Genomic DNA, 26,611 nt, shown 5'->3' with positions numbered 1-26,611 from the left:
TGTCAAATCCTCGCGTTATTCGAAACTCAAAGCGTGCAGCAGACTAAATGTCGTATCGAAAAGATATTCAGTTCATGTGTTGGTGCATACATAAACAACACACACAAGGAACTTTCATTTAGTTTAAATCTGCGATAATCTGTCTTCAGTATAGTCGCATTTAGTTTATTTTAGTCGTATTTTCATCCACCCGTCAATTTGACGGATGCTCGTAGAGATAGGTATATAAGAAACGCCCGTAAACCTAGTGTTAATGTTGATGTTTTATTTTTCAAAACATAATTTCTATTATTAACTTTGTTGATAATAAAATACACTTATTTATTTCTTAAAAGAAACTAATATATGTTTTCTGTCAATTTCAACCAATTTCAACCCTTTTACACATATAGCCTATTAATTGCTAACGACTAATGGAGAAGGCAATTCTCCATGATTGCTACTGTGGTAATAGGGTTTTATTTCAAGTTTTTTATCTCTAGTACTAATGTATTGTGCTTTTTTCATCAGTTGCTCATTACGACATTATACGAATTGAATGAAGTTAGGAAATAACATGTTCTCTTTTGTTCATTTTACTTACTAACAATGGGAATGCATATTTTTTACGCAACTTGAAAAGATATGGACTTGAGATAGTAGCTGTCCTTTATATAGACATGAACTACAGCTGGGTGTGGATTTAGCAGAGAGAGATATTGTACAAAAATCGCCTGCATCCAACTTGCTATAAATAGCAACTAGCTAACTATTACTGCTATTAAGCAGTTGTGTTTACATGGCTGTGTTTGGGTTTAAAGGGTGGGATATGGGTGAAAAATGTTTACAGAGCCATAAAACATTACTCCTCGGAAATGACAACGTGTAAGGGATGCTATAAGTGTCATATCCTATTATGTATGTCTATGGTGCCATTCATGTCTATAGGTGACGGTGGTAATACTTCCATAAAAAAAAAAACAGTTCCTGAAAATTAAGTATTTACATAAATTAGATGGACTGAGTGAAATAAATAATAATGAAAGTTCGATTGTCATTGCAGGCTTGTAGCATGGGTGTGCCACAAAGCGATCCGTCGCGTGGCCCGCGGCGGATGTGGTACACGCGCGGCCTGCGTGGAGCGACTGCGTCGCGCGAACGCAGCCGGCTTGCCGCTAGTGTTTGTGCCTTTGCATCGCTCACATTTCGACTACATACTCGTCACCTTCACGCTGTATCTCACGGGGCTACGGCCACCGCTGGTCGCCGCCGGAAACAATATGAGGATACCGTTCTTTGGGTGAGTTTATCTTTTTGTTGGAAAGGCTGATGTAAGTAGGTAGGTAGGATATCAGTGAGGGGTTGATATGCAAGAATGATATCAGATTAGATGAAGTCACCAAACTTAACCGAGATGGTTTCCAGGAAGGACCGCACGGAAGTAGACTTGATATATATTGCTAGCAACAACTACAACAGGATCATTAGAACCCATATTAACAATATTCTGCTTTCCCAAAACTCTCTTTGGGTGAATTGTAGTTGGTACATATACCAATACCATAGTGTCAATTTTTATCAGCTCTTACATGCAGTTTCATCGTAGTGAAATTTAATTTACATAAACGTTAAGACGAAATCAAAATCCTACTAATGATATTATAATAGTGAAAGTTTATAAATAGGTTTGGGTGTTTACATGTTTGTTAATCACTTAAACGGATGTTATTAAAATTTCGTCTTTAGACGGATCATGCCCTACATCAACACAGATTATATTTTATCTTTTATCGAGCTAATCCGCGAGATACAACTAATATTATTCGAACCCGGAACTTCTTAAATTATCATGTTATCGCAATTAATATGATATTATAATCAATTAGTAGAATAATAAAAAATACGATTTACACCAAATATCAGGCGCCTTCAGTAGCTAATAGATTTGACACATGCGCCTTGTTAATTAGGCCAATTCTAATTAGCCATTTCTCAAAACTTATCGCTTATTATTTGATAATATCATGAAATTACTAAAAATTACGAATTCATCAAACCATATTGAAATCACCTTAAGTCTCATCATTTTACAAGTCAGTAACAAATTTTCAAAATGCCTATAATACACAAAAAAAAAATGTTTTTAGGGAGTCTTGCTATACCTGATTTGTTGGTCACCTATGATTGATTGGTACGTATTATTTGCATTTAACTTTTATTGTACGTAACTTTTCAGATGGTTCCTGCGAGGATGCGGCGCGTTCTTTATCAGACGAAATACAGAAGGCTCAGACGGCCACAGCGACAGTATATACAAATCAGCTCTTAGGTATGTTATATATACCAGTATATGCCATGTTTTAATATTCTGTGACCTGTTTCAACGGTAAATCGATCGAAAGATCTGTGTCCAATTTTGTCGACAAAGATTTCCATATTTTCTTTCTTGTCTATAATCTTACTTATTTGACTTATTTGTCCGTCAACTTTTATATAACAATTCTACTTTCTGAACTGGTAAACAGTAAAAGAACAACAAATTAACTGTTGCAAATGTGTATGCAGTGTTATAAATATATTTATTATTTTAAATTGAATATGTATTTTTCGTTACAGGTCATATATATTGAATAGTTTAGCTGCAAATAATAATATGGAATTCTTCATTGAAGGCGGTCGAACGAGAACCGGGAAGCCGCAACCGCCCAAAGGTATTTTTATTATTTAACATGAACAAAGCACATGCCTTTTTTTTGTTCATTTTTATGAAACTCTGTAATTTATGAATCACGTAAAAATTTGTGCCTAAAGAGAAAGTAGGGCATTAGCTCCTTTCTCCATACTTATTGCTAAAAGAATCTTAAAATTAAATTCTATGATCCAAAATATATTATCGTATAATTTTTGTTTATTGCACACGCTTACGTGGACTATAAGACTATGTTTGTGGTAAGATCATTTGTATATTTTGATATTAATGTATTAACGTAAAATATGCATAAAGATGCAGTGAGCAAGTAAGCTCTTCAAGTGTATGTTAGGATTAATAACAATCTGTAAACAACAAAACGTATAAATATAGATAACTGGATGACCACTCCCGTCTTCGCACGGCTATATAAAGATCTCTAACTTTTTTAAATAAAATACAACCATGTTACTAGCTGATAAAATAGCTTTCTATAAGTGAAAGAGTTTATAAAATCTGTTATTTTTTTGAATTATCCATTAAAAAATTAAATATTTCTTCTCTGTAATATTAATTTAGGTAATAATAATAAAAGATAATTTTATTACATAATTAGAAACTAATTTCTGTCTCATCGATTCAATTTGCGGTCAGTAAATAAATTACCAAGTTAATTTCTGTTTATGATAGTTTTATGTTCATGTGTGGATGTCTCACGACATTGCGTATTTTACTTTAAGGGACAGCCGTTTGTTTCACAAGAATATTTTTATCAATTTGCGGAAGTTTTGAAAATAATTTTTATTCTTCTATACGCAAAGAGAATATAACAAGTAGTTGCAAAATACATTTGACAACCTTGGGAATTATAAAGGCCACATTATGTGAATCATAACTATTGAAAAATTACTTAGTATAATCTGCTGATGTAAATTTTCCAACTCCGTAATAATACGCCCTCATCACAAGAGACCTATTATACTCGGCGGGTTATAAAAAGGAAAATGTTATAATGGTCGTATAAAATGGACTTTTTAACTCTCCTTATCTACGATTTCAGTTATAAGTATATCAATTTTCTATTTTCGATATTATGTTTATTATAAAATACGGCATATTTTACAGCGGGCATCTTATCTGTGATCATGGACGCATACCTCGACGGAACTATCGATGATGCTCTACTGGTACCAGTTACTCTCAATTACGACAAACTGGTGGACGGAAACTTCGTGAGAGAACAACTTGGCATGCCGAAACAAATGGAGACCTTCTGGTCCGCACTTAGGGGCATATGGCGGACGCTGAACACAAATCACGGCAGTATCAGGGTTGATTTCAACCAGCCCATATCACTTAAGGTAACTCCTTATTCCCTGTTTCAATTAATTAATTTCCTATGAATATGATAACTTGTGTGTATATTATGTTCCCTACCTGATTTGTTTCAGTAATTTTTTTAAAGAATTATTATTATTATTCAAAGCACAAATACCCAACTATAGGATTATCATTATTAATTAAAGCTTAAGGATAGTACTCGTATTTTAATTAATATTTTTGTAAGAGTTACCATCTCTCGTTTACATAAACGATATATCTCTTTTAGAAAATACACTGTATAATCCTGAGGAGATAAAAAAATATCGTTAATTGTAACTGTTCTTTGGAACATCTTAAAATTCCTATCACTAATAGGAATTAGCAGCGAACCTAAAAAAAAAGGGCGAACACAAAAGATCATGTAAAGGTTACAGTGTCACATGTTTTTCGTCTCGTCTTTCGATAATAATAATAATAACGCTTCTTTGTATCGAGTCTAGAACTCATTTATTTAACGAAAACCACCTCTGAGAGATATTAAATTATTTTACAAGCTTCATAATTGTTATTTGCATCTGCAGGAACTCGTGACATCATTCCAAAAGTACAACTACCTCAAGTCGCCCATCGAGCGGCCATTGACCCCGCCCAACAACAACCTGTCTGTGAATCTCGACAGGCAAATTCTATACAACCACAGTCATTCTAGTCTATACGGCGCTGACGTCTCCACTGACCACAAGATGATGGTAGAGGCGATAGGCAGGCATCTAGTCTACGGTACGTTGTTTTGTACGGTACATCTAATAGTGCAAGCTAAGAAAAAATAGTTTTTACGTGTAATGCTTCGTATTCGAAGTAATAATAGGATTTATCACCATGCCGACAATAGCGATGCAAAGTAGACAATTACCTGAACCGATGCGTATGAATATTTGACACGAGTTATAATAATTTATTTAATATAATACTGCTAATAAATATGTACTAATCCGTTAACATTACGCTCTAAGTGCGATATGTCTATTAAACTTGACTGGGAATACTAAATGAATTGTATTATGATTAACAGTGTTATGTTGGTAGTAGTGAATTTATGTATTCATTTCTACCAAAATATACAACATGTAGTATCCATATGAGGTATTCATAGAATGTTTATACCAAGTTTACAAATTTTATAAAACAAATTTTACTTTTCAAACAGATTCAAAGAAAAGGTGATTTTCATTTAAGATGTGTTTTTTTTTATGTTTGTTTCCTATTTAACCGATTTAGAAAATGCCATATAAATTATATCAAAATCGGTACAGTAGTCAAAAAAAAAATAACGTGTTTTACCACAATTGAAATTGGGTTTTTTTATCTCTGTCACAATTATATAGATATCTCACACAACAGCTATATTTTCCGCAAAATTACAATACGCAAATACAAATACATTATGTATTTCGGAAAATAGACGCCTTATAATGCGCTAAATATTTTAAGTTTCATAGTTATAATAATTAAGTTGCAATTTAAAATTTGAATCATCCATATTTTTATCTTTTTATTTTAAATTTCGAATCTCAGATGCGGCGCAAGCGACGGCGCTGATGTGCACGAATGTGGTCTCATATGTACTACTAACGGAACAGCGTCATGGCTGTACATTACAGCAACTACACGCCAGTGTAGCTCGTCGCGCTTCCCGTCTTCGGACCGCCGGCCGAGATCTGGGCTACACTGCTGATGGAGCTGCCGCTACGCGACACGCCGTAAGTACTTTGCAGTGTGTAGTCGCCTTAAAGTTAACTTTAAAAGTTTCACTCACATAGCTAATTATGTTATGTTTTTGACATATGAAAAATATGCAAATATAAATATTTGGTAACTATATATATGTAGTTAATAACTTTACTTATGTACATAAAACTTACAGTTGTAACTGCAGTCTAAGATCTGGCGTATTATCCAGTTTTAATATTTCTAATTGCCTTTAATGCACCATATATATAATGTTTACATTAAAAACGTGCTTCCTTTCAGATCATTTTATATCAATTCGAATTTATGAAAAAAATTGTTCATAATTTTGTTTTTTCGTCACACATAATGTCTTTGTATTCAAAATCGGATTGAAATATAAAGACGTGTGTGTTCCTTTTTTTAAAATATGTCACTTAAATATTTTCGAATTTCATACTTATAAATCAATAAATATACTTTATTTACATTATACAATACAGAGAATAAAATAGTATAATTGTTTAATTAATTCGCGATGCAATTGTATTAGTAAGGTTATCCTATTGCTAAAAGCAATCTTTTCAAGATAATCCAAATTAAGGTAGTTCAGGAATTTATACTTATGTATACTATATCAGTACTTCACAAATAGGTGTGAAGTTAGTAACGCTTGTTGTTGTGTACAGCTGGAGATGAATTTATACTTATATATACTATATCAGTACTTTACAAATAAGTGTGAAGTTAGTAACGTTTGTTTGTGTGTACAGCTGGAGATGCTGGGACGGGGCCTGGTGCGGCGTGAAGGTAGCGCGGGAAGCGGTTCGGCGCGGCCTCAGCCCAGCGTGGCAGCTTCACTTGAGCTTGCCTATTATGCCAACGCCGTCGTTGCACATTACGCACCCTCCGCCATTATAGGTAACCGACCTGTCTTCTAGCCACACGTTTGCAATTTATCTATATTTATATTATTTTATATATTATTATGGAACTTCAGTAGACTTAATTTTTAATTTAAGTACAGATCTGCAGATGTATGATTAACTTTTATATTATTATTTATTTTAGTTTTCAAACTCTAGCTGAAACATATATTTTTTTATTTTTTCAGCAACGGCATTAGAGAGTATACTAAGGCAACCGAATGCAGACCAGGAGGTTGTATACCACACAGAACTGATACAGTCGGCACTCCAGCTGTGCGAAGTTCTCAGCCAGGAGTTCATACTGTGCCCACCGTGCCACAGGATAGAGGAGAAAATGTTGGACGCTATAGACGCACTGGTTTCGGATGAAGTATTACTAACTATTGAGGTCAGTAAGAAAAAGTCTGTAAGACCTTTTTTGTCGACCATATAACTGTTGTGATTGTATGTCGTATCAGTCATTAACTGTCCACTGCTAATCATAGCCTCCCCCATAAAGGGGTTTTGTAAATAGTAGCCAAGCTAGACAGACAGTTTAGCAATCGCAGTTAGGCCTTTGATGATGTTTTAAGAGGGATGCTGCTGCCCATCGCTCGACAATACACACCCTTAGTCACGTCTTACGACATGTACGGCCAAAGGGTGACATATACTATTCCGGGACCTACACAGATATGTGATTGTATGGTGCAAATTTAATTGAAATCTATATATTACCTCTTGGCACCTTGACGGCTAAACCAATTGTCATGAAATTAGGCATATCAAAGCATGGACGTACGTTGACTTTTTTCTCAATCAATCAATATTATATTCTGATAGCGTGAATAAAGCTGCGAGTAAAAAATGGTTTATGTTTCTGATAGTATACAATTGTATAATTGTGGTGATTATGTTGTACAAAAAAATATATAAATAAAATACTATTTGTCAAGTACAGCACCTAAGAATGTCTGAAAAAATTTTGAATATTTAAAAAAAAAAAAAATTGTTTAAATTCTATTACGGATTTTAAAGACGAAATAGAAAATGGATGCGGATGTCAATCTGTTTGGTCAGCTAGTTTCCAATATTTTCTATTGCGAATAATATTTCAAGATAGTTAGTGTCACAATTATATTGAAAGATTCTCTTTACTGTGTAATGCTTTTATATTGTATTGTCTGTATATTTATCGCTTATACTATGAATGTTTGTTGATTACAGAGTAACGAAGGATTAGAAGAACAAAAGTGGTCGCGCCGGTTCGCCAAGCGGCTAGAAGAGGAGGATGAGGACGGCGAGCGGCCTGATCCCACGCGGCACATTAAGTACAGGATCTCGCAATCCGCGGACGCACTCGCGGAACGGTCAGTACACTATATCTACTGCTATTACTGTCTTTCTCAGGGAGAAAAGTGATTGTTAGTAATCGGGTCTAACTAACCCATTGCCAGTAATACATCCTATCAGGTCGACCTCCACGCGGATCACCTTGGATCGTAGTTAATTCTAGTGGAATTCGTTACGATGGACTAACTGACCTCCTTTCATCGTCACATCGTCCCTCACTGGTGCCCCGCCAGCGTATAAGTAGCTCAGGCGAGGTTACCATTTCATTATTATCCATTAAAAAAAAACTGTCCGTCATCTGATGTGCCACATAGAGAGAGAATATCATAGAAATACTGTGAGCGTATGCATTATAAAATAGCAATAGAATAACGTCAATTGAGTAAGTAAACAAAAAATGTAGCTCTTAATTTGCGACATATAATAGAAATTTAGCTATTAAAATTTTTAATGCTTTTGATGTGGCAAGTAATTGGAGCTTTTCAAAAATCAAAAAGTGCGGGAAAGAAGATAATAAAATATTTTTTATTTTGCTCACTTTTTCGTATTTCGCTTGTAATAGTATCTCATTGTTTTCGGTCGATTATTACATACGTTCGTCATTGCAGGTTATATGTATTAGGACCGCAGATACTATCCTTAATCTATAACCATATCAGAGACTTGTATATAGTGAATGAAGAAACTCCTGACACTATACGGCAACAGCCTCACACTAGCAGTCACTAAATAATAATACTCAGTATTTCATAGGAAAATAGTAGTAGTAATAATGAGTCTTAAATGAGTAAAAAACGAATCTATCATTAAATATGTTTTCACTGCTGCATGCACGAGATAGAACAAGATAGCAATGCACGGCTTCTTGTTACTTCTTATTTGCGCGATAATGAAAATGTCTTAACTTTTATTGTTTGGGTTTTTTTTTTAAAAAAAAGTTGAAAGATAATTAAATATAATTTTCCCCTAATATAAGTATAGAAAAAAAATTCTGTTCATTTGCACTATGTGGTAAATTACATTTTGTTACTTTTTAATTTAAATTTGTATTTAAATGTTTGGTTCTCAATTGCTCTCATAGCTTTGCCGTCAGATATTGCGAAGGAGTATCAACAACCGTCAACCTATTATATTAGTATATATATTATATATTAGTTGTTAAAATATGTTTTATATATGAATATTACAGCCGTCGACTACTACTGACGATCCGTCCCCTCGTAGAAGCTTACTCCGCCAGTTGTCACTGTGTGATAGCAAGAGTGACCGAAGCTGGTGGCTTCGATGGCCCCATGAACGAACTGGTGCAGACTACGCTACAAAACCTCACGGACAGTTTTGCGGACAACAAGATGAAATACGGTACGCCATTTTTTATACAAGTGAATTAATAATCTAATCTGCTTAAAAGGAACTTTTATAACGTAACCCGATATCTTGTGGTTGTGGACATTTTAGAATTGTATAATTAATCGTTACCAAGCCTTCAAGCTTGTTTCATTTGATATTCATATTAATAGGGTTCATAAATTATATATATATATATATAAGCCCTTTTACACCGAATTCTTTATAACCCTAGTAAGACATGTTTTCCCTTTTTATTTATTATAATATATCTCTCAATTCATTCCTGGCATAGGCCTCCTTCAGCTCTCTCCATTGAACTCTATCCTCCGCCACTCTACTCCAGTAAAGCCCTAAGGTTTGACGGATGTCGTCTATCCATCTTGTTTTCGGGTGCCCCTTTCTTCTAGTGTCTTCTCTTGGATACCATAAACTTACTTGTTTATTCCATTTGTCAATTTTGCAACGTCATCATGTAATACACTACATAACAGTATATGACTGCGGCCATTTTGAAAATATTACAATGCTGAATCTTGCATATTGTTACTAGAACTGAAGGTGTATGCAAAGTATCCATTCAATTAAATTGTAAACAGTGATTCTAATTTAGCTTGCACAATTTTACCTAAACTAACAAAGTAACGTAACTGATACAACACCGGCCGGTGTTAAGTCCGCCAAATGTACATAAAATTTTACTGTACATTAAAGTTTAAATAAATAAATATACAATTTAAGTTTAATGAAAACTTGCAAAAAGAACTGCTTAAACAATATAGAAAACAAAATGTTGTTGAATCTGTGTCTGTTGAATTGTCATTGCTAACCTATAAAAAAATATTTACAGGCGAAGCGGTATCGACAGACGCGATACGCAACTGCCTACGACTATTGCGACAGTGGGGAGTGCTAGAAATGTACTCGGAGGGTCGGCAGCGAAAGCTCCGGCTTTGTTCGCCCTTCGCTGACCGACAAGCCCTCGACAAGGTCTGCTCTACTATCTACCGGTATAATGTGGACACGCCTTTACTAGCCGATTGATTTTGTAGATCAGTTGGCGGGAAGCATTTTCTTAACTTGCATTGACGGAAACGCAGGACGTTGACCTCTATCTAGGACTTCATCTGTGATATTGACATGTCACCACACGTGTTTACTAGTGCTTTACGGTATAACGATGTTGACCATTCGTGTTCGTTCGTTTTGAATTGCAAATTGACTATTTCTTGACCAGTGAGATGTGATTTTGGTGTTAGATATAAGATGTTTTGAGTAGCGGCGCAGGTATAGAATTAAATAAATACTAGCAAGTAAAAAAATAGGCACTATGCGGGCCCATTTTCCACTATACGCTTGTTTGATTAATCATCCAATGCTATGTTACAAAACAAATAGAATAATATTATATTATTTATTTTATTACGTTTGTCTAACATGTCCTTAAATGACTCATATTGATAAAAATAATGCTAAATTTATTAAACAAATAGTAACTAAAACAAATAAATAAATTGTCCTGGTGGCGGAATGGTATATTAAGTTTCCATATAGATTGGGTCGTGTACGTATTTAAATTCTATAACTGTGTTACGCGTGGCCGGTTAAGGTATCCGATTTTAGGATAAAACTCCTATAAATGGGTGATATTTAGACTAATCTTTCGCCTTTTTCATTTTGTATGTTTTCATTAAAAATTGACATATAGCTGTAGTATGTACTGATAAAGTACAATTGACGTTACAGCGTGGTTTATAACAACCCCGCTTGACAGTTTTTTTTTTTTTTAGTTTATAATTGTGCATTTTTTATGCTATATTTGTACCGGGTTATTAATTTCGTACCAATTACTGTTTCCATTGGTTTCTAATTATATATTTATAATAAAATGGTATAGCTCTTAATATCATTACCAACATATTAGTTCGATTTTAAAATAAAATTACATGTAAATAGGTTTACTTGTTAAAATTCTGTTTATATAAAAAAAGTTTACCTTTCAGAAATAAAAATAATAATTTCGAGATTTTTCGACTTTTTTTTACTTTATAAATAAAATACGACTAAGAAATCACGGAACGATTTCAAACGCGCCCTTTTCAATTTTGGTTAAATAAACAATGTCCATTATGAAATTTACGAAACTGGTTTTATACGCCATGCATTTGTCATTTTCATGTATTTCTTTATTCTACAAATGTCGCAACCTCGCGACCGTGACGGGCGTAGTTAAAACATTCCGTGAATTCGTAAATATTCTTGGTAGCTCTTTTTCAAGTATAACCAAGTTGAGGATATTGACAAATCTGCTCGTGTCGTGTCGACCATTTTTGTAAAAGACAGAGCTGATAGCATTTTTTTAAATTACTGAAAATGGCAAGCAAACTGTTGATTAAAAGGTAAAAGCTTGGTGCTCACCATAAAAACCATGACTGTGGACTGTAACTTACCAGCTCATAATTTCTTCAGTCCCAGGTCGCAGTTTTGTTTTAAGGTCATATAAATTAAAGATTGGACCTTCTTTGAATTAATTTGTATTTAAAATATACGGTACAGAGAGATTCCAAAGGTGTCGGTTAACAGAAAGGCCACTGTTACCATGTGTAAAAAATATTACATTTTATAAATTATTATTTATGTTGCCAACAGTAATGACTGTTACGTATAAACATTAAAATATTATGACAGTGCCCGTGGGGACCTCTTGTGTACTGACGACATGTCTAGTTATACAAAATATGTCATCTACCTCTTTAAAAATTTCCGTCAACTCTTAGAGTATAATAATCAAAATAGTGTGACCTAAATACTAGTTTAGAGTACAGTGTCGATATCGGTTTATTTCATAACACATACCTAGTGATTATAAATTAAATTCTTATCCCACTGCTTCGCTTGTGTGATCACTTGACATGTTAATTGAGACGAGTGGTTTTCCTGATGTCAAGACATTTTGACGTCACATTATTTAAAGGTAAACCGTAAATAGCAGATATAAACACAGCACGATAGATGTAATAGATGTCAAAAATACACCTATTACTCGACGCAGTTTCTACATTTTTGTACTATGATTGTATTATAATTTTTGTACTTGACAAAAACAACAATACAGATGATATTTTCGAAATAGTTTGATATGGAAAGTAGTTTACTACAATACATATAATTGAAAACATCACAGAAAGAAGAAAAGTATAGCACACATAGATTTCATATAGATTGAAGTATTCGGGTCATCTACCTTCATCTATGATCTTGATTTAATCGACTGCCCGTGGTTATGCGATTATTTATGCGTTATGCTGTATGATATATTGTAAAGTAATACCAATACATAATTGGTTTTAGTATAAAAGTTTGATTTTACTAATTATATTGATAGTAGACGCTCAGTCTAAATGCTCAACCAAAATGCAGTGTAAACTATATTAGTATGTGTACACAAAAGTGCAACCACCTATTCTGCACCATAACAATAGAGAATATAATATTGTTGACGATTACACTACAGCTTTATATTCGATGTTACCGGTTTAAATCGAAATTTTCATGCAATATCATTTGGAAGACTCAGGTTGTTGTAGTAAGTATATTGGCAGCGTTTGAAATGTTTTCAAAAAAAGAAATAATATACCTAAATATTACAACTCTAGATATACGTATATATATATATATATATATATATATATATATATATCGTATATATATATATATATATATATATATATATATATATATTTATATGTATATATATATATATATATAGGTCTATTAGGCGAAGTGTTTCTAAATTTCGAGACTGAAAAAAATCTAACAATATAAATATTAATGGGTCTTTTTAGAGAAATTGCTCTATAAAAATTTGATTTCATAATACATATACTGCCTACTTTTACTTTTAAATAATAATTTATTTTACATGAAAAAGTTTGCTGGAAATCTCTTATTCGAGATAAGCTCGCCTTTTTAGATGACGATTAATTTTTTGATGTAGAATTTTAAAGTAATTTCCTATTCTTGTCATTGCCGATTACTGGAATTATACCGTTTAAAATGTATAATAAAAACAAAATATAAACAAAGCGATTGTTCCAAGGTGGCATGTAAAACTATGATCACATATGCATCTTGGCAAAAATCATAAAAAGCAATAATCAACTTTACTTTGTATATTGCAATACCCTTAAGTTATTATTTATATAGGTTTTGTTTTGGCACAAAGAGGAAAAAAATTGAGAAATAAGGATAATAAATAATATTACCATATGATGTGTTTTATTTAATAACATTTTAATTTCAGATATATCACATTATTGTTATAGTTAGGGGTGAGTAATATAAAGCAATATCTATATATTTTTAAAACGATATCTATGTACTGGTCTAATAATGAATATGTCAAAAGTCTGTTATCCAAAAAAATAATATTGCATAACAGAATTTTAACATACTCGAAAATAAATATCCAACCGGTAATTGGGGGGAAAGGGATTGTTAGTAATGGAGACTAAGAATCCCATTGCTAGCAATATACCCAACCAGGTCGACCTCCTCGCGGTTCTCCCCGGAAACTATCATGGTTAATTCCTGATGAATTCATCATGATGGGCTATCTGGCCTGTTTTCATTCTCATCAATCACCCTTCACTGGTGTCCCGCCAACGTATCCCGTTAGCGCAGGCAGGGTTACCATTTTTACCCATCAAAAAAAAAACCGGTATGGGCGATAGCGATGTCCGGAGGAACCTAATATAGATATCGGATTAGTATCCATATTACCCATGCCAAGTTATAATACTATCACATATATTTTCTATTAATACTACACAATCCACTAAGTCATCAGTACGATTTACTGAAATAAAAATAAAGTATATTGATTGCTTGGTCTTGAATCTATTGTATGCTCTGACTTATACAATGAATTTAGAGATGAACATACTGTTCTGTGCTCTGCACAATAGAAATGGTAGGTCTTGTTCCATCTAGTCTAGCTCTTTTTTCCATAGAAACAGATTGAAAAAAAAAATATACAAGTGTATAACATTTGTATATGTTGAATGCAATTCAGCAACTAAATAATCTAGATAGCTTTGAATACATTTACCTTAAACGAAAATTATAAAAGTAAAGAAGAACAAAGCAAAACTCACTTTGAGAGAAGTCGAGTTGCTTTGAGTCGAAACTACTAAGTTATTTGCACAACTGACCAGATTTTTTTAAACAACAAATTATTTTATTTTATTAAAATATCTTTCATCAATGCCTTTGTAGTTTATAAACTTTACAATAAAAACAATGTCGAAGACTGAAAATTGAACCCGGTCTTAAGTCACATATATTTGAAAGATATATTTGCAAAATAGTTGAATTTTATTACATAATAAACTAGAAATAATTAAAAAATATTATAAGAATTACTCCAACATACCTACTCTAATTTAAATAGACACACGAATAATGGAATATACTTTCTGGCCCGACCGAGACTGGAACCTTGGACCGAGACCACATTTGTATGACAATGGAATATTTTTTAACATGCATTATGAATTATAAAAAAAAAAAAATATTATTCTTATATTATTCTTATAAAAAAAAATATTATATTATTATTAGTCTTTACTCTCAATTTAGGCCACTTTTAATTGGCTCCATTGACTGTAAGTTTAGTTTAAGCCTTTACTAACGAATTACTGGTCCAATCAAGTCTATATATACATTTATATAGAAAATCTATATTTGCATAACAGTCGAATACAGTCTTACACATATATTAATAATGTATTTTATCGTATAATCTTTACACATATAACAAAAATATAGTATTTGCCATTACTCTTACTTAAGGTCACTAGAAATGTAAAATAGTTAATGTCTCGTGCGAGAACAAATCATGGACTAATTATATGTGGTTTTTTTAAATTATTAAAAAAAAACATTCTAAAAATATTATTCTCCATTGCCTTTTGTATTCTATATTGCCTTAGTTTAGGCAAATAGAATTGGAAGATCGCCGATAATTGAGACACCTCTTCAATGTGACTCTCGGTCTTCAAATGACGCTGGAGTTTTTTCCAGCCCTTGATGCAGTGATTGCAGTATCCGCAGTGATACAATCCAGAACTCACCTAAATCAATTAAAACTTTATTAGTTTTATTATATAAATACGAGCTAGTACCCGCAACTATGTACACATAATCGGGATAAAAAGTAGCTCAAGTCCAATAAAAAAACATTCTTAGTGATATGTTCAATCGTTAAAGTGCATCTTTCGCGCTCACTTTCGCATTTATAACATTATTAAAAATAAGGATATCTTGTATTTACCAGTATCCAGCACAGCAGGGGGAAAGGAATTCTTATATATCCCTTGGTCATTTCTTGTGGAATTCGTCATGATTCCTAGACGGGGTTACCATTTCATTGTCATTAAAAAAAACAACAAGATACAGTCATAGAATCTTGTGAACGCTTGGTGCAGATAATCAGTGGTATTTTATCGGCAATTTTTATCACTACAATATAATTGTCCCTTTTAATTTTCTCTCCACGATAAGAACACAATGATATTATAGGCATGTTCAGAAATTTACTTTTAAACAAATCTCCTTAATTGTTAGAAATATGTTAACCACATTCAGAGATTTTAGACACAAATGTAGGTACTGTTTCATCATAATAATTAATTTTGTTATTCTAGTATAAGATCTAATTCAATGTTTTAGTCTACTTACCACTCTAACGAATTCATTATTTAAGGATGTTACTACAGGAATATCCTTCAAAAGTGAAGCATGCAAATGGGATTTTACGTGTGCTGGAATTTGACCTTCAAATAAATGAACTTCGCAAATATGGCATCTTAATTTGTAGGTGTCAATTGGAGTCAACATAAAAAAACTTAACTTCGGTAAAAAAAACTTATAGTTTATGATAGCAAATTTCTCTGTCATCGTAACATCTTCGAAAAACTTATTAGACTGCAACGTTTTTATTGAGGCCATTTCATGTTTTATTAAAACTGCTTTATGTTTTGCACCTTTTACATGTTCTTTCATAGAATTTAATGATGAAGGAATTCTAGTTAAACATATACGACAGTACACATTGCGGTTATTTTTGTTATATGTCAAATGATTCTCTTTTGCATATGTAATTAGGTCAGTGTTAACTTTGTTAAAATCCTCATCGATGTCTGTAATGTCATCACAAGATCTCTGTTGTGCTTGTTCCTCTTCATTATTGTTGTCTTGTTTTTCATTTTCAATCTTATAATAATTATTTTTATTATAATAAGGAACAACTGGTGCACTGACATAGTTTTTTGTACTTTCATCCGCTACTGCAGATAAGTTTCCCTTCTCCTTATTTTTATATGGTTTATTTATCCTTGCGTCACATTGAAAAGGCACATAATCAGATACAAATCTTTTCGTATCTGTATGTCTCTTTCCTTTAATATGGTCGTTAATTGATTCAAATTCGAAATTAACATTTATAAAACATTTCTTACAGAATGCTGTTTCTGTTTCGAAATTTATATTAACTTCGTTTTTTTCGAATGTTTGCACAAATTGTAATATTTTATCTAAATTTATTTCTTTAAAAACCATATCATCTTTATTTGTGTTTAAATTAATTTCATTAAAGGAATCAATATCATTTCGTTTATCTATGTAGTTAAAGTCAGAGTTTTCAAATTCTTTTGTTTCAGGCATATTAGCTGCTTGATTTGAGACTGGTTTTATAATCGGATCTTTGTGTATTTTCTTTTTAAGTTTTACAGGCGGTATATTAGCATTAACAATTTCGTTAATAATATGTAGTTCGGTTTCATTTTTTTTATTAAATTCCTTAAAATTTTCGATTGTTTCGTTATTGTTTAAAAAAACAGAATATAACTCACTGCATTTTTTTATTCCCTCGCGATGAATTGCCTCATTAAAATGTGATTCAACGGAATTTGTAGTTAGTATAATGTTGCACGTCAAACACTGGTATGTGTTTTCATCAACCTGAAATTATTGTATAAAAATAATTGGAGCTATGTGGAGAGGATGTAGAAAACTTCACGTTACCTGGAATATTAATATCACAGGGAAATTTTCTATTTTTAGTATATCAATAGTGCCCACTCCCCTGGATAATATAATGTTTAGATAATTCTATTGTAGATATGATCAATATGCTACTCAATTGATGCATCAAGTAAGTACTTTTAATTACTATAATATAATTTGTGTCAAGACACAATAAATCACATTGTAAGATTTATCGTAACTCGAAACTCATGTGTTTCATACCAAAAAGAGTACAAAAGAACCCTTATGATGCGACTTTGTCAGTGCTTTAGTCTGTCAAGGCGCTATATCTCAGTATTATTAATACTATTAATTTTGGTTTGGTTAAAATTTTGGAATCGCCTTGCCTAGTATTATATTATCCGTGGTTTTACGTATAATATTGAAAAAACTATTATTATTTTCTTTACTAGGAAGTTCAAGAGTGGTACTCAAAATTCCTTATTTGATCTTCTAGTACAAGTGGGATATCATATAAAAGGGCTATTATATATATTTTGTATATTTTAAAACTGATCTTTATTTATTTCTATACTGCGTAGTTTTTTCAGTTATGAGGCTGAAAATGTAAGAAAAAATCTATTCTCTCCCCTTATCTACGAAATTTCTGAAGCGAAAAATCTGAAATAATTACGGTTTACAACTACAAAAATAAAAAGATGTTTCTAACTATGATTTTGACAAATAAAAAAAAACTCTAAACACAAACTTAGTTATGCGGTCCAGTTAGTAATTATGACAATTCTAATCCAAATTAAGAAATTACGAATTATAATAAAGTTAATAAAAATACTGTCAGATGACTATTTCGTATGAGAAATATAATGATGGTCATTTTATCTCATATTTATGTACCGAAACCTCAGCGTGTGAGTTCAACTCGCGTCTGACTCGCCTTTTTTAGATACGTAGATACCCTGATCTGTAAGAGATTTATAGGGCAATTTGCATGATTGTTTTACTTAAAATTGGTTTATTTTCAGGATAATATCTAGTTTAATTTTGTTAAAAATTAAGTACCTAAGTAGGTTGTTTTGTATTAGACAAATAGATGCTCTTTATTGTTTCCTCCAAAAGATTACAATAGTAAACTTATTATAAATAGATACAAACAATTTTAAAAAATGTTCACACTAAGAAAACAATGTGCGGCCTTATCGCTAAAAGTGATCTCTTCCAGGCAACATTTGCATAGAGAGGAGTAGTTATAAACAGTAACAGTATTAGTATCTAATATTAAATATATTAAACCCATATTATATTCTCATCTCATATAACATTAGAACTTAATCATAAACGCATTCACTTACGATAACATTAATTTGGTAACTAACATACTTACCAAACGATAAATGACTTTGTGGGGTCCAAACACAATTTTCTTCTGAATTAAATTTATAACGTGTGAAGTTTTGGTCCTGTGAATACCTTCATTATCGAATTCTGTAATGCACACGCTACATGTGTTATCTTTGAGGCCATGCCATGATTTGATGTCGATTATCAGCTCATTGTAGGCGATAATGTGGTTTCCCACACGTTTTAAGACATTGTAATTTTTGTTTGCTATGTGTTTCTCGTCTTCAACATGCAGAGGTACTTTGGATAACATCGGAAACAGTAAATTGCACAATTCGCAGTAGTATCCATTTAGAACCTGTGATTGACAAAGTTTAATGTTTAATTAATAAAGTTTAATTTTTTTACTACTACTACTACTACCTCCCTACTATGTATAATCCCGCTATTTCGTGTGGATTTCAAAATGTGGTAACATCAATTAAATAGACCACTTCTAGATGGTCTACAAAGGTTAAAACATATACCAAATTTTAAATTTAACCTTCAGGAACATAATTATGAAAGCCGCATCCTATTTGGTGCAACAGTTTTTGCGTGATGCCAGAACAAAGATACAATGAAAAATCATTTTATAGCGGTTTCTATACAAATCATTGAATTTATTTACTTATAATTTTATATAGGATGTATTTATACATCTAAACTTTCCATAAAATATATTTAGTTGGCAGTGAAACCCATCATCCATCTGCTGAGTGGTTTAGAAGTAAATTGAGACACTATTGTCTACAGTGAAGCAGTCATGCTTGTAAGTGTGGCAGTATTTCTGTTTGAAAGTTGAGATTATGTCCACTGTTAGACATAAACCTTCCGCATAAGGGGTTTTGCCAGTAGTTGCCACGCTTGCCAAGGGGATTGGTTTTAAAAGGGACGCTGCTGCCCGCCCTTCTTAGTCGCTTCTTACGACACCTACGGGAAAGGAAGGGGTGGCCCGTTCTATGCCGGGGCACACAAGGTGAAAATTGGGATATACTTAGAAGTGAAATTGAAGAGTACAGAGGTATAACACCTTAGTGTTCTCATATATAGTATAAACAACACATAAGTGGTGCTATGATCTTTTTTGTAGTGTTCATAATTCTGTTCGTGTCTATAGGTGACGGTTACCATGTTCTATCACGTGGGCCATCAGCCAGTTTGCATTTCCAATATATGAAATGTATATTACTTACCTTTTTAACATGATCTTCTTCATATTTCTCGACATAGATCGTTTTAGAAAAGTTCTTTTTATGTATGGGCAGTGTAATGTGAGCATCTGCGTCGTCAGCACTTTTCAAGTAAGTGTTACAGACGAGGCAGAGCATATCCAAATTTCCTGTCATTATATTATTCATATGATACTTTTCCATCATGTTGATCTAAAAATAAAAATGAACTTCACAAGTATAGAAGGAGAAACTGATTAGGTATATGAGAACTTGGAACAGATCCCTATGAAAGGATATTTCACAATTCTTCGTATTGTTACACATTATATACATTACACTTTATCCATTATAAATACAAATCTTAACATCTTGTGCATAGAAAGCGGCCTTTAATGATGATGATTAACAAACGGTTTTGATTCTGTTAACGGTTTTTATGCCTTTCAAGACGTCATGGACACAAAGTTCGACATCACTCGCTAATGTGAAAATAATAAAAAAGATTAATACAATACTAACACACGCAAAGTTTATACAATTTTCTATTGAATAAATTGTTTTTATAAATAAGGTTGGACTGTAAATGTGTTTTGTATAATAAGGCGATGCAGTGCGGAACGAGAGAGCGGATTGTAATCGAACGAATAGACTGCTCACTCGGAGCATCATACCTACAGCATAATAGGTACCTAAGTACTTAGTTATGTCAGGGCCGGAATTAGTTTACTTGGCGCTTGTTGGTGTATTAAAAATATTGGGGGGAGAGGGGATGGGCTTCTCCTTAAAAAAGGCGCATACGTACTTATACACATGTCTTTGGGAAACTATACTCACATTCTAAGGTATGCTCTGCGATGATCAATGGTGCTATAAACATGCATTTTTTAATGGGTGAAAATGGTATGGTAACCCCGCCTGCGCTAACGGGATACGCTGGCGGAGCACCAGTGAAGGGTGATAAATGAGAATGAAAACAGGTCAGTTAGCCCATCATGATGAATTCATCAGGAATTAACCATGATAGTTTCCGGGGAGAACCGCGAGGAGGTCGATCTGGTTGGGTATATTGCTAGCAATGGGATTCTCAGTCTCCATTACTAACAATCCCTTTCCCCCCTATAAACTTGCATTAGTGCCCCTAAGGAAAGGTGTAGGTTTCGAGCCCTTCCCTCAATCATTAAATTCCCTTAGTCGCCTCTTACACACCCATGGGAAAGGAAGGAGTGACACATTCTATGCCGGGACCACACTTCTAATGGTACGACTTAGTTATACCCTTATCCAAATGCACTACATAATTCTCACTATAATTACGGAGGTTTCTCCTTATATAAATGTATGTTTACACCGAGAAAATTTAATCCATATATTTAATAGTAGCTACGTTATTTGACACCTTGTTTGAATCACATTAATAAAACAACTAATTTGATTGTTCAGCACTTTCCATAGAGTTACATTGTATTGTTTCAATTCTAAGAATCAGATAACACAACGAATGCCAGGATTGTTACGGCGATAACAAAGAAAATCTATTAGAGTTTTATTTATTAACACAAATACCAAGTATGGTATTTGTATTAATAAATATACTAAATATATAATAAAGTAATACTTTATTGTAAGGTATATGTCAAAATATAATGCTGACCATCACAAGCGACATAATTTTTATATTAAAAAGCCTGTATGCCTGTCATGTTTTTATACAATGTATCTTGTTTCATGTCATGGTGGTGTATGGATTAATTTAGAAATGATATATTATATTATATATATATTATATTATAATTCTTGTATATCTATTGTTTTAATTTACAATGTCATATAACCATTTATCCATAATTTTCTCCGTGTGACCAGGATTTTTTTTAATGGATGATAATGGAATGGTTACCTCGCCTACGACATTGGTATACGCTGGTGGGGCACCAGTGTGGAATGATAGATGAGAATGAAAATCTAGGTCAGTTAGGCCATCAGGATTTCGGCACGATGGTTTCGGGGGGGGGGGGGGGGGGGACGTGGAGTTAGGCCTGACAGGGTATATTGCTAGCAATAGGAGTGATGACCGGGATAAAAAGTGGCCTATATCTTTCTTCATCCGTATAGTATGTGTATAAGAAATTCGTAGTGATTGGTTAAGCTGTTATGGTGATATAAAAAATTAATTAATTTTTTACATTTATAATATTAATTATTATATTTACAATAGAAATATATGTAAAAAAATATGGTTAGTGTTTCTATATAATTAATTGTACCTATTATAAAAATATTGTTATAAGTTTTCCTAATAATTTATTTTTTTTTTTAATTTTACAAGATTGTAAATAGCTGAACTGTTTTTGACTGAACCTTTTTGATTAACAATGACTAATAATTCGTATTTTTTTTAGATGACAATGGAACCTCCCCTGCCCTAATGGTATATACTGGTGGGATATCAGTGAGGTATGATAGGTGTGAATGAAAAAGCAGGTCGGTTAGCCTATCATGATAAATACACTTGGAATTCAACATGATAAGTTTCCAGGGGACCGTAGGGAGGTCAACATGACAGGATATTCAAGAGCAGCAGGTCTTAATAATGGAGTGGTAACCCAGCTTGCGCTAACAATATATGCTTGCATAGAACCAGTGGTAGAAGCAGGTACTGACCTATGGCAGCAAATTCATTTAAAATTAACCAGATTAGTTGGGGTGAAAGAGGAATATTTTATTAGGAATGGAATCTAACAGACCCGTTGCTAGTAATATATGTTATTAAGTAGACCTCCATGCGGTTTCCCTTAAAAACCATCATGGTTAATTATAGTCGAGTTTGTCACAATGCATACCTGCTTCATACTAATCTATAACGCTTTACTGGTACTAAATCATTGCACTGATTGTGCAGGTGGGGTCACCATTTCATTTTCACTCCTTATAAAATCTATAATGGTTTTCAAGGTAGTGTGTGGAGACTGACCCGAGTATATTGCTAGCAATAAATCATGTCAATCGTTAGTTTAACAAGTCAGTCACAACTCTTGAATTTAAAAAAAATTATAAGAAACTTCAAATATGAGAAGACAATTTTAGCATAGCATTAATGGGTATCCTTAATAGTAGCTGTCCTTCAGGTACTTACCGTGACCACAGATATTATAATACTTCCGTTAAAAAATAAAATTAAGGTACATAATAGCATAAATTAGTAAGGATGCAAACCTGACTTGTGTTTAATGTATTGACGTCCAACTTTGACATGATATACGTATAGATGACGTGGATATAAGCAACAAAAAGTAAAGTGCTATAGTTTTATTGTTACAATTATTGCGTTTGTACATATTATATATAATTGAAGTCACATAAATAGTTCAGTAATTCAACTTATTTCAAGAATCATAGAAATATGGCACTAACTTTAGAATTACCTATTTAAATATAACTTACCTATAATGGTACACAAGAATCTTGAAACAATCAACAATGATGAAGAAACTATTCGCACTGTATTTTTAAAAATTCGTGAAAAATGATACTATTATGAAAAAAAAAACATTTTAATGAGAGTTAAAATTATTGCGACACGTATATAAATAGATATAAATGAGTAAAATAATGGTAAAGAATGACAAAGCAAAAAACAGAATTTAAAACAGGTAATAATGTAACTACAATTTGGAGGAATCCCCTGATAAAGATCATCAAAGAAGCCGTTTCTATTCTTTGATTTTACGGCTTTGGATACAAACTATTGAACCTCTGTGAAGCTGTCCGAAAGGACAAATAATAAAAAAAAAAACTAGATGTCGTTGTACATACATATATATGTAGTTACATAAACTATGCAAAAGAAGTAGGTACCTACTGGTAAAAACAATGATTTTATTCTATAACCGGTTTCATGACAATGACTTGAGTATTCAAAAGCTGCGAATTCATTTATGCTAAGCGATAGCTTGTTTCAAGGCGTGTATTGTCGTCTCTTGCCGTTCTGACTTTGTTAAAGATGTCTATACAGTTATCCGCCATTCTCTCAAAATTATTAATTTAAATACATTTGAAGTGCTGAAAACTGCATTTTCCTTAGAATAAAACTTCGTTAACAAGTTGAACCTAGCTATAAATTTATGTTTTTCCAAATAGGCTCTGTCAAGCAATGATGGAGCATTGAGTGAAAATGCTGTACGTCAGTCTGAGCGATATTCAAATGACTTGTACGAGCTACTGATTATTTGTTCAAAGTAGTTTGCATGCATACTGCCAAATATTATTATTCTATTATATACTTCAATTTCTAATAGCCAAGATTTTGAACCGGAAAAAATCAATTGAATCAATTAAAAAAATCTTAGCTGCTCTCAGATTAGAAAGATTAAACCATTTTATTCATAAAAACGTCAAAGCTCTCATAAAACAATGTCATTTATTAAAGTTTTTCTTCTTTTCTTTTGCACTAATTTCTAAGTTTGAAATATAATGATAAAACACTGTAGTATCTAAAATAGGTTAGTAAGACGTTATAGTTTTTATGAATAAATGTTAAGTCTAAATACAATTTCATTTCTCGTACCTATACAATGTGTAATTTGTTTTTGTCTCTTTTTTGTGACATCATTTCCAGTCTGTTAAAATGTAAGTACCTTAGACATAGAAAATAAATTTTCAGAATTTTTTCAGATTTTTTACTCGTTAAGTGTATTAAATCTGTTTTATAGTAGTTCCTGCGACAATGTTAATTGCCATTAAAAAAATATCTTACGAAGTTGGAACGCAGCTAACTTCAAGTTAATACGTTTTCGTTTCGCTCTCCACTATTTACGACCAATCCATGAAGAATGTAATAACTACATTATAAGAGTTGGCAGTAGCTTCATAATTTCTACACACACAAAATAGCACACAAAATTGGTAAATGAATGAATATTCAGTGTTTGGCATTGGTAAATCACTATGAATATATAGACTGTGGTCTATATATGCGTCTATTCAAAATATCGATACCAATTGTTGTTATAAAAGACTTATTTTATAATGATAAATTTTCAAAATTATCGAAAACGTCTACAATAAAACAAGTACCTGTATAATGTTTAGTTACTTTATATTTAACATATGATTAAACGCTACGGCATAAAGTAATTCATTAATTATATAATACATGCATTCTATTTAAACTTAACAATACTAAATTTAATGTTTATAAACCGATTCAAACCTATTGAATAATTTCAATAGTACTAAAAATGTTACATGTTATTTGAATAAATTTAATTCAATATAATTAGTCATTTTATTATTAAGAATATAAATTTATTTATAAGCAAAGTGCTATTTTTGAAATGGCGTCGTGATAATTACTTTCATAATATCTATTCTAGTGACTACAATTCGCCACGTAGTGTCCTAATATTGGTTGAAAAAGGTGACATAGTTTCATACAAAAAAATGTTCGTTTCAAATGACACAGGCTCATACCAACCTATCTACGTACCTATCTATGAATCGTTTCCTCTCTGTCTCAGTCTTGTCCTACCTCTGTTATGACTCAGTTTTTCTACGGATAGTAGTTTTATTTTTTTTCCATAATTTAACACGGATAGATGTATCGTTCTTTTCTTCTCACCATTTCCTCGTACCAGTATTAAGTTCCATTCTATTAAAAAATACAAATTTATTATTAAAAATGGTATGATGTGTTGTGCCTTGTCGTTATGATAAAATTGAAACACTATATTTTTATACGCATTGTTAGTTTACTCTGAGTACTAATAATAATCGTTATGGTTTTCTGATACCATGTCCCAAAGTTTTACGTGTACTAAAATGTGTGATAATGTTTGTGTTTGGTGCTTATATATTGTGTGTTTATTAATTTTATCGGCTGTTACAAAGAACGGTGTCGAATCTCACGAGCTGAGTAAGTATTTACTATTTTTGTTTACAATAATTATTTATGTAAACAAAAACGGCCTTACACATAAATATTTTTTTATTATTGGTATTTTTATTAATTATTAGTCTTATATAATAAGTTCATACTGCTATTTAGGACGAATTTTCATAAATTTTTGCATTTAATAAGTGCTAAATTCTGTAATGTCTATATAATCCAAAATAAAAAAAAATATTCATTATTTTAGTTCAAAGAAAAGAGAAAATATTCAATTATTAGAAAAATAATACAAATATGTCATTTAAAAATATTATAGTAGGTATGCGAAAAGATAATTATGAATATTTGTTTAATATTACTAATTTCTTAATAAGATTTCTTAACTTAAGGTATGGCTAGATTCATTAATATATTTTGTTGTAGATTTTTAAGTTACACTAAATTTGAAAGTCATAAAAACCCAATTTTATTAAAATCCAGTTGAGATGTTAACCAAAACTAATCTATTATTTATATGATTTTTTTTAATGGATGATAATCCCATCTGCGCTATATGCTGGCGGGGTACCAATAATGGTGATAGGTGAGAATGAAAAGGCAGGTCAGTTAGCCCACCATGACGAATCTAACAATAAATAAATCATGATGGTTTCCAGGGAGAACCATGAGGAGGTCGACTTGACAAGGTATATTGCTAGCAGTGGGGCTACTAATTCCTATTACTAACAATCCCCTTTTCCCTTTATATGAGTATTCATTTAATAAAAGGTAAACTGGGGATTCTTCATGTAACCAA

General features: G+C 32.2%; 3 protein-coding genes across 7 annotated transcripts in view; 2 read left to right on the top strand and 1 right to left on the bottom strand.

The window, feature by feature from the left end:
* Positions 1-11,353, top strand: part of LOC113514566 (glycerol-3-phosphate acyltransferase 1, mitochondrial) — a 60,578-nt gene extending 49,225 nt beyond the window's left edge. For all 5 annotated transcript variants that reach the window (XM_052895272.1, XM_052895271.1, XM_026898663.3 and 2 more), the window contains 11 exons: positions 1,043-1,279; positions 2,216-2,308; positions 2,596-2,690; positions 3,794-4,029; positions 4,573-4,771; positions 5,567-5,751; positions 6,493-6,640; positions 6,834-7,036; positions 7,855-7,997; positions 9,170-9,342; positions 10,178-11,353. In XM_052895272.1, coding sequence (XP_052751232.1) covers positions 1,043-1,279; positions 2,216-2,308; positions 2,596-2,690; positions 3,794-4,029; positions 4,573-4,771; positions 5,567-5,751; positions 6,493-6,640; positions 6,834-7,036; positions 7,855-7,997; positions 9,170-9,342; positions 10,178-10,371 — 1,906 coding nt within the window. In that variant the 3' untranslated portion in view covers positions 10,372-11,353. The remainder of the gene's footprint in view (positions 1-1,042; positions 1,280-2,215; positions 2,309-2,595; positions 2,691-3,793; positions 4,030-4,572; positions 4,772-5,566; positions 5,752-6,492; positions 6,641-6,833; positions 7,037-7,854; positions 7,998-9,169; positions 9,343-10,177) is intronic.
* Positions 11,354-15,224: 3,871 nt separating this feature from the next.
* LOC113514539 (uncharacterized) lies at positions 15,225-23,178 on the bottom strand. Its single transcript, XM_031908139.2, has 5 exons — positions 23,062-23,178; positions 19,950-20,138; positions 18,758-19,072; positions 16,069-17,349; positions 15,225-15,461 (listed from the first exon to the last, which is right to left on the bottom strand). Exons 1-5 carry the CDS (start codon positions 23,119-23,121, stop codon positions 15,225-15,227), a joined length of 2,082 nt encoding a protein of 693 aa, XP_031763999.2. The 5' UTR covers positions 23,122-23,178.
* A 2,257-nt stretch (positions 23,179-25,435) lies between these two features.
* LOC113514386 (disintegrin and metalloproteinase domain-containing protein 12) overlaps positions 25,436-26,611 on the top strand; it is a 66,966-nt gene continuing 65,790 nt past the window's right edge. The window contains exon 1 of the mRNA XM_026898463.3: positions 25,436-25,839. Coding sequence (XP_026754264.2) covers positions 25,719-25,839 — 121 coding nt within the window. The 5' untranslated portion in view covers positions 25,436-25,718. The remainder of the gene's footprint in view (positions 25,840-26,611) is intronic.

The sequence above is a fragment of the Galleria mellonella genome, unplaced genomic scaffold, assembly GCF_026898425.1.
Source record: "Galleria mellonella isolate WM207_F2 unplaced genomic scaffold, CSIRO_AGI_GalMel_v1 utg270, whole genome shotgun sequence".
Taxonomy (NCBI): Eukaryota; Metazoa; Arthropoda; class Insecta; order Lepidoptera; family Pyralidae; genus Galleria; species Galleria mellonella.
Note: the sequence above shows the minus strand (reverse complement) of the source record. Positions and strands in the feature narration are given on the sequence as shown.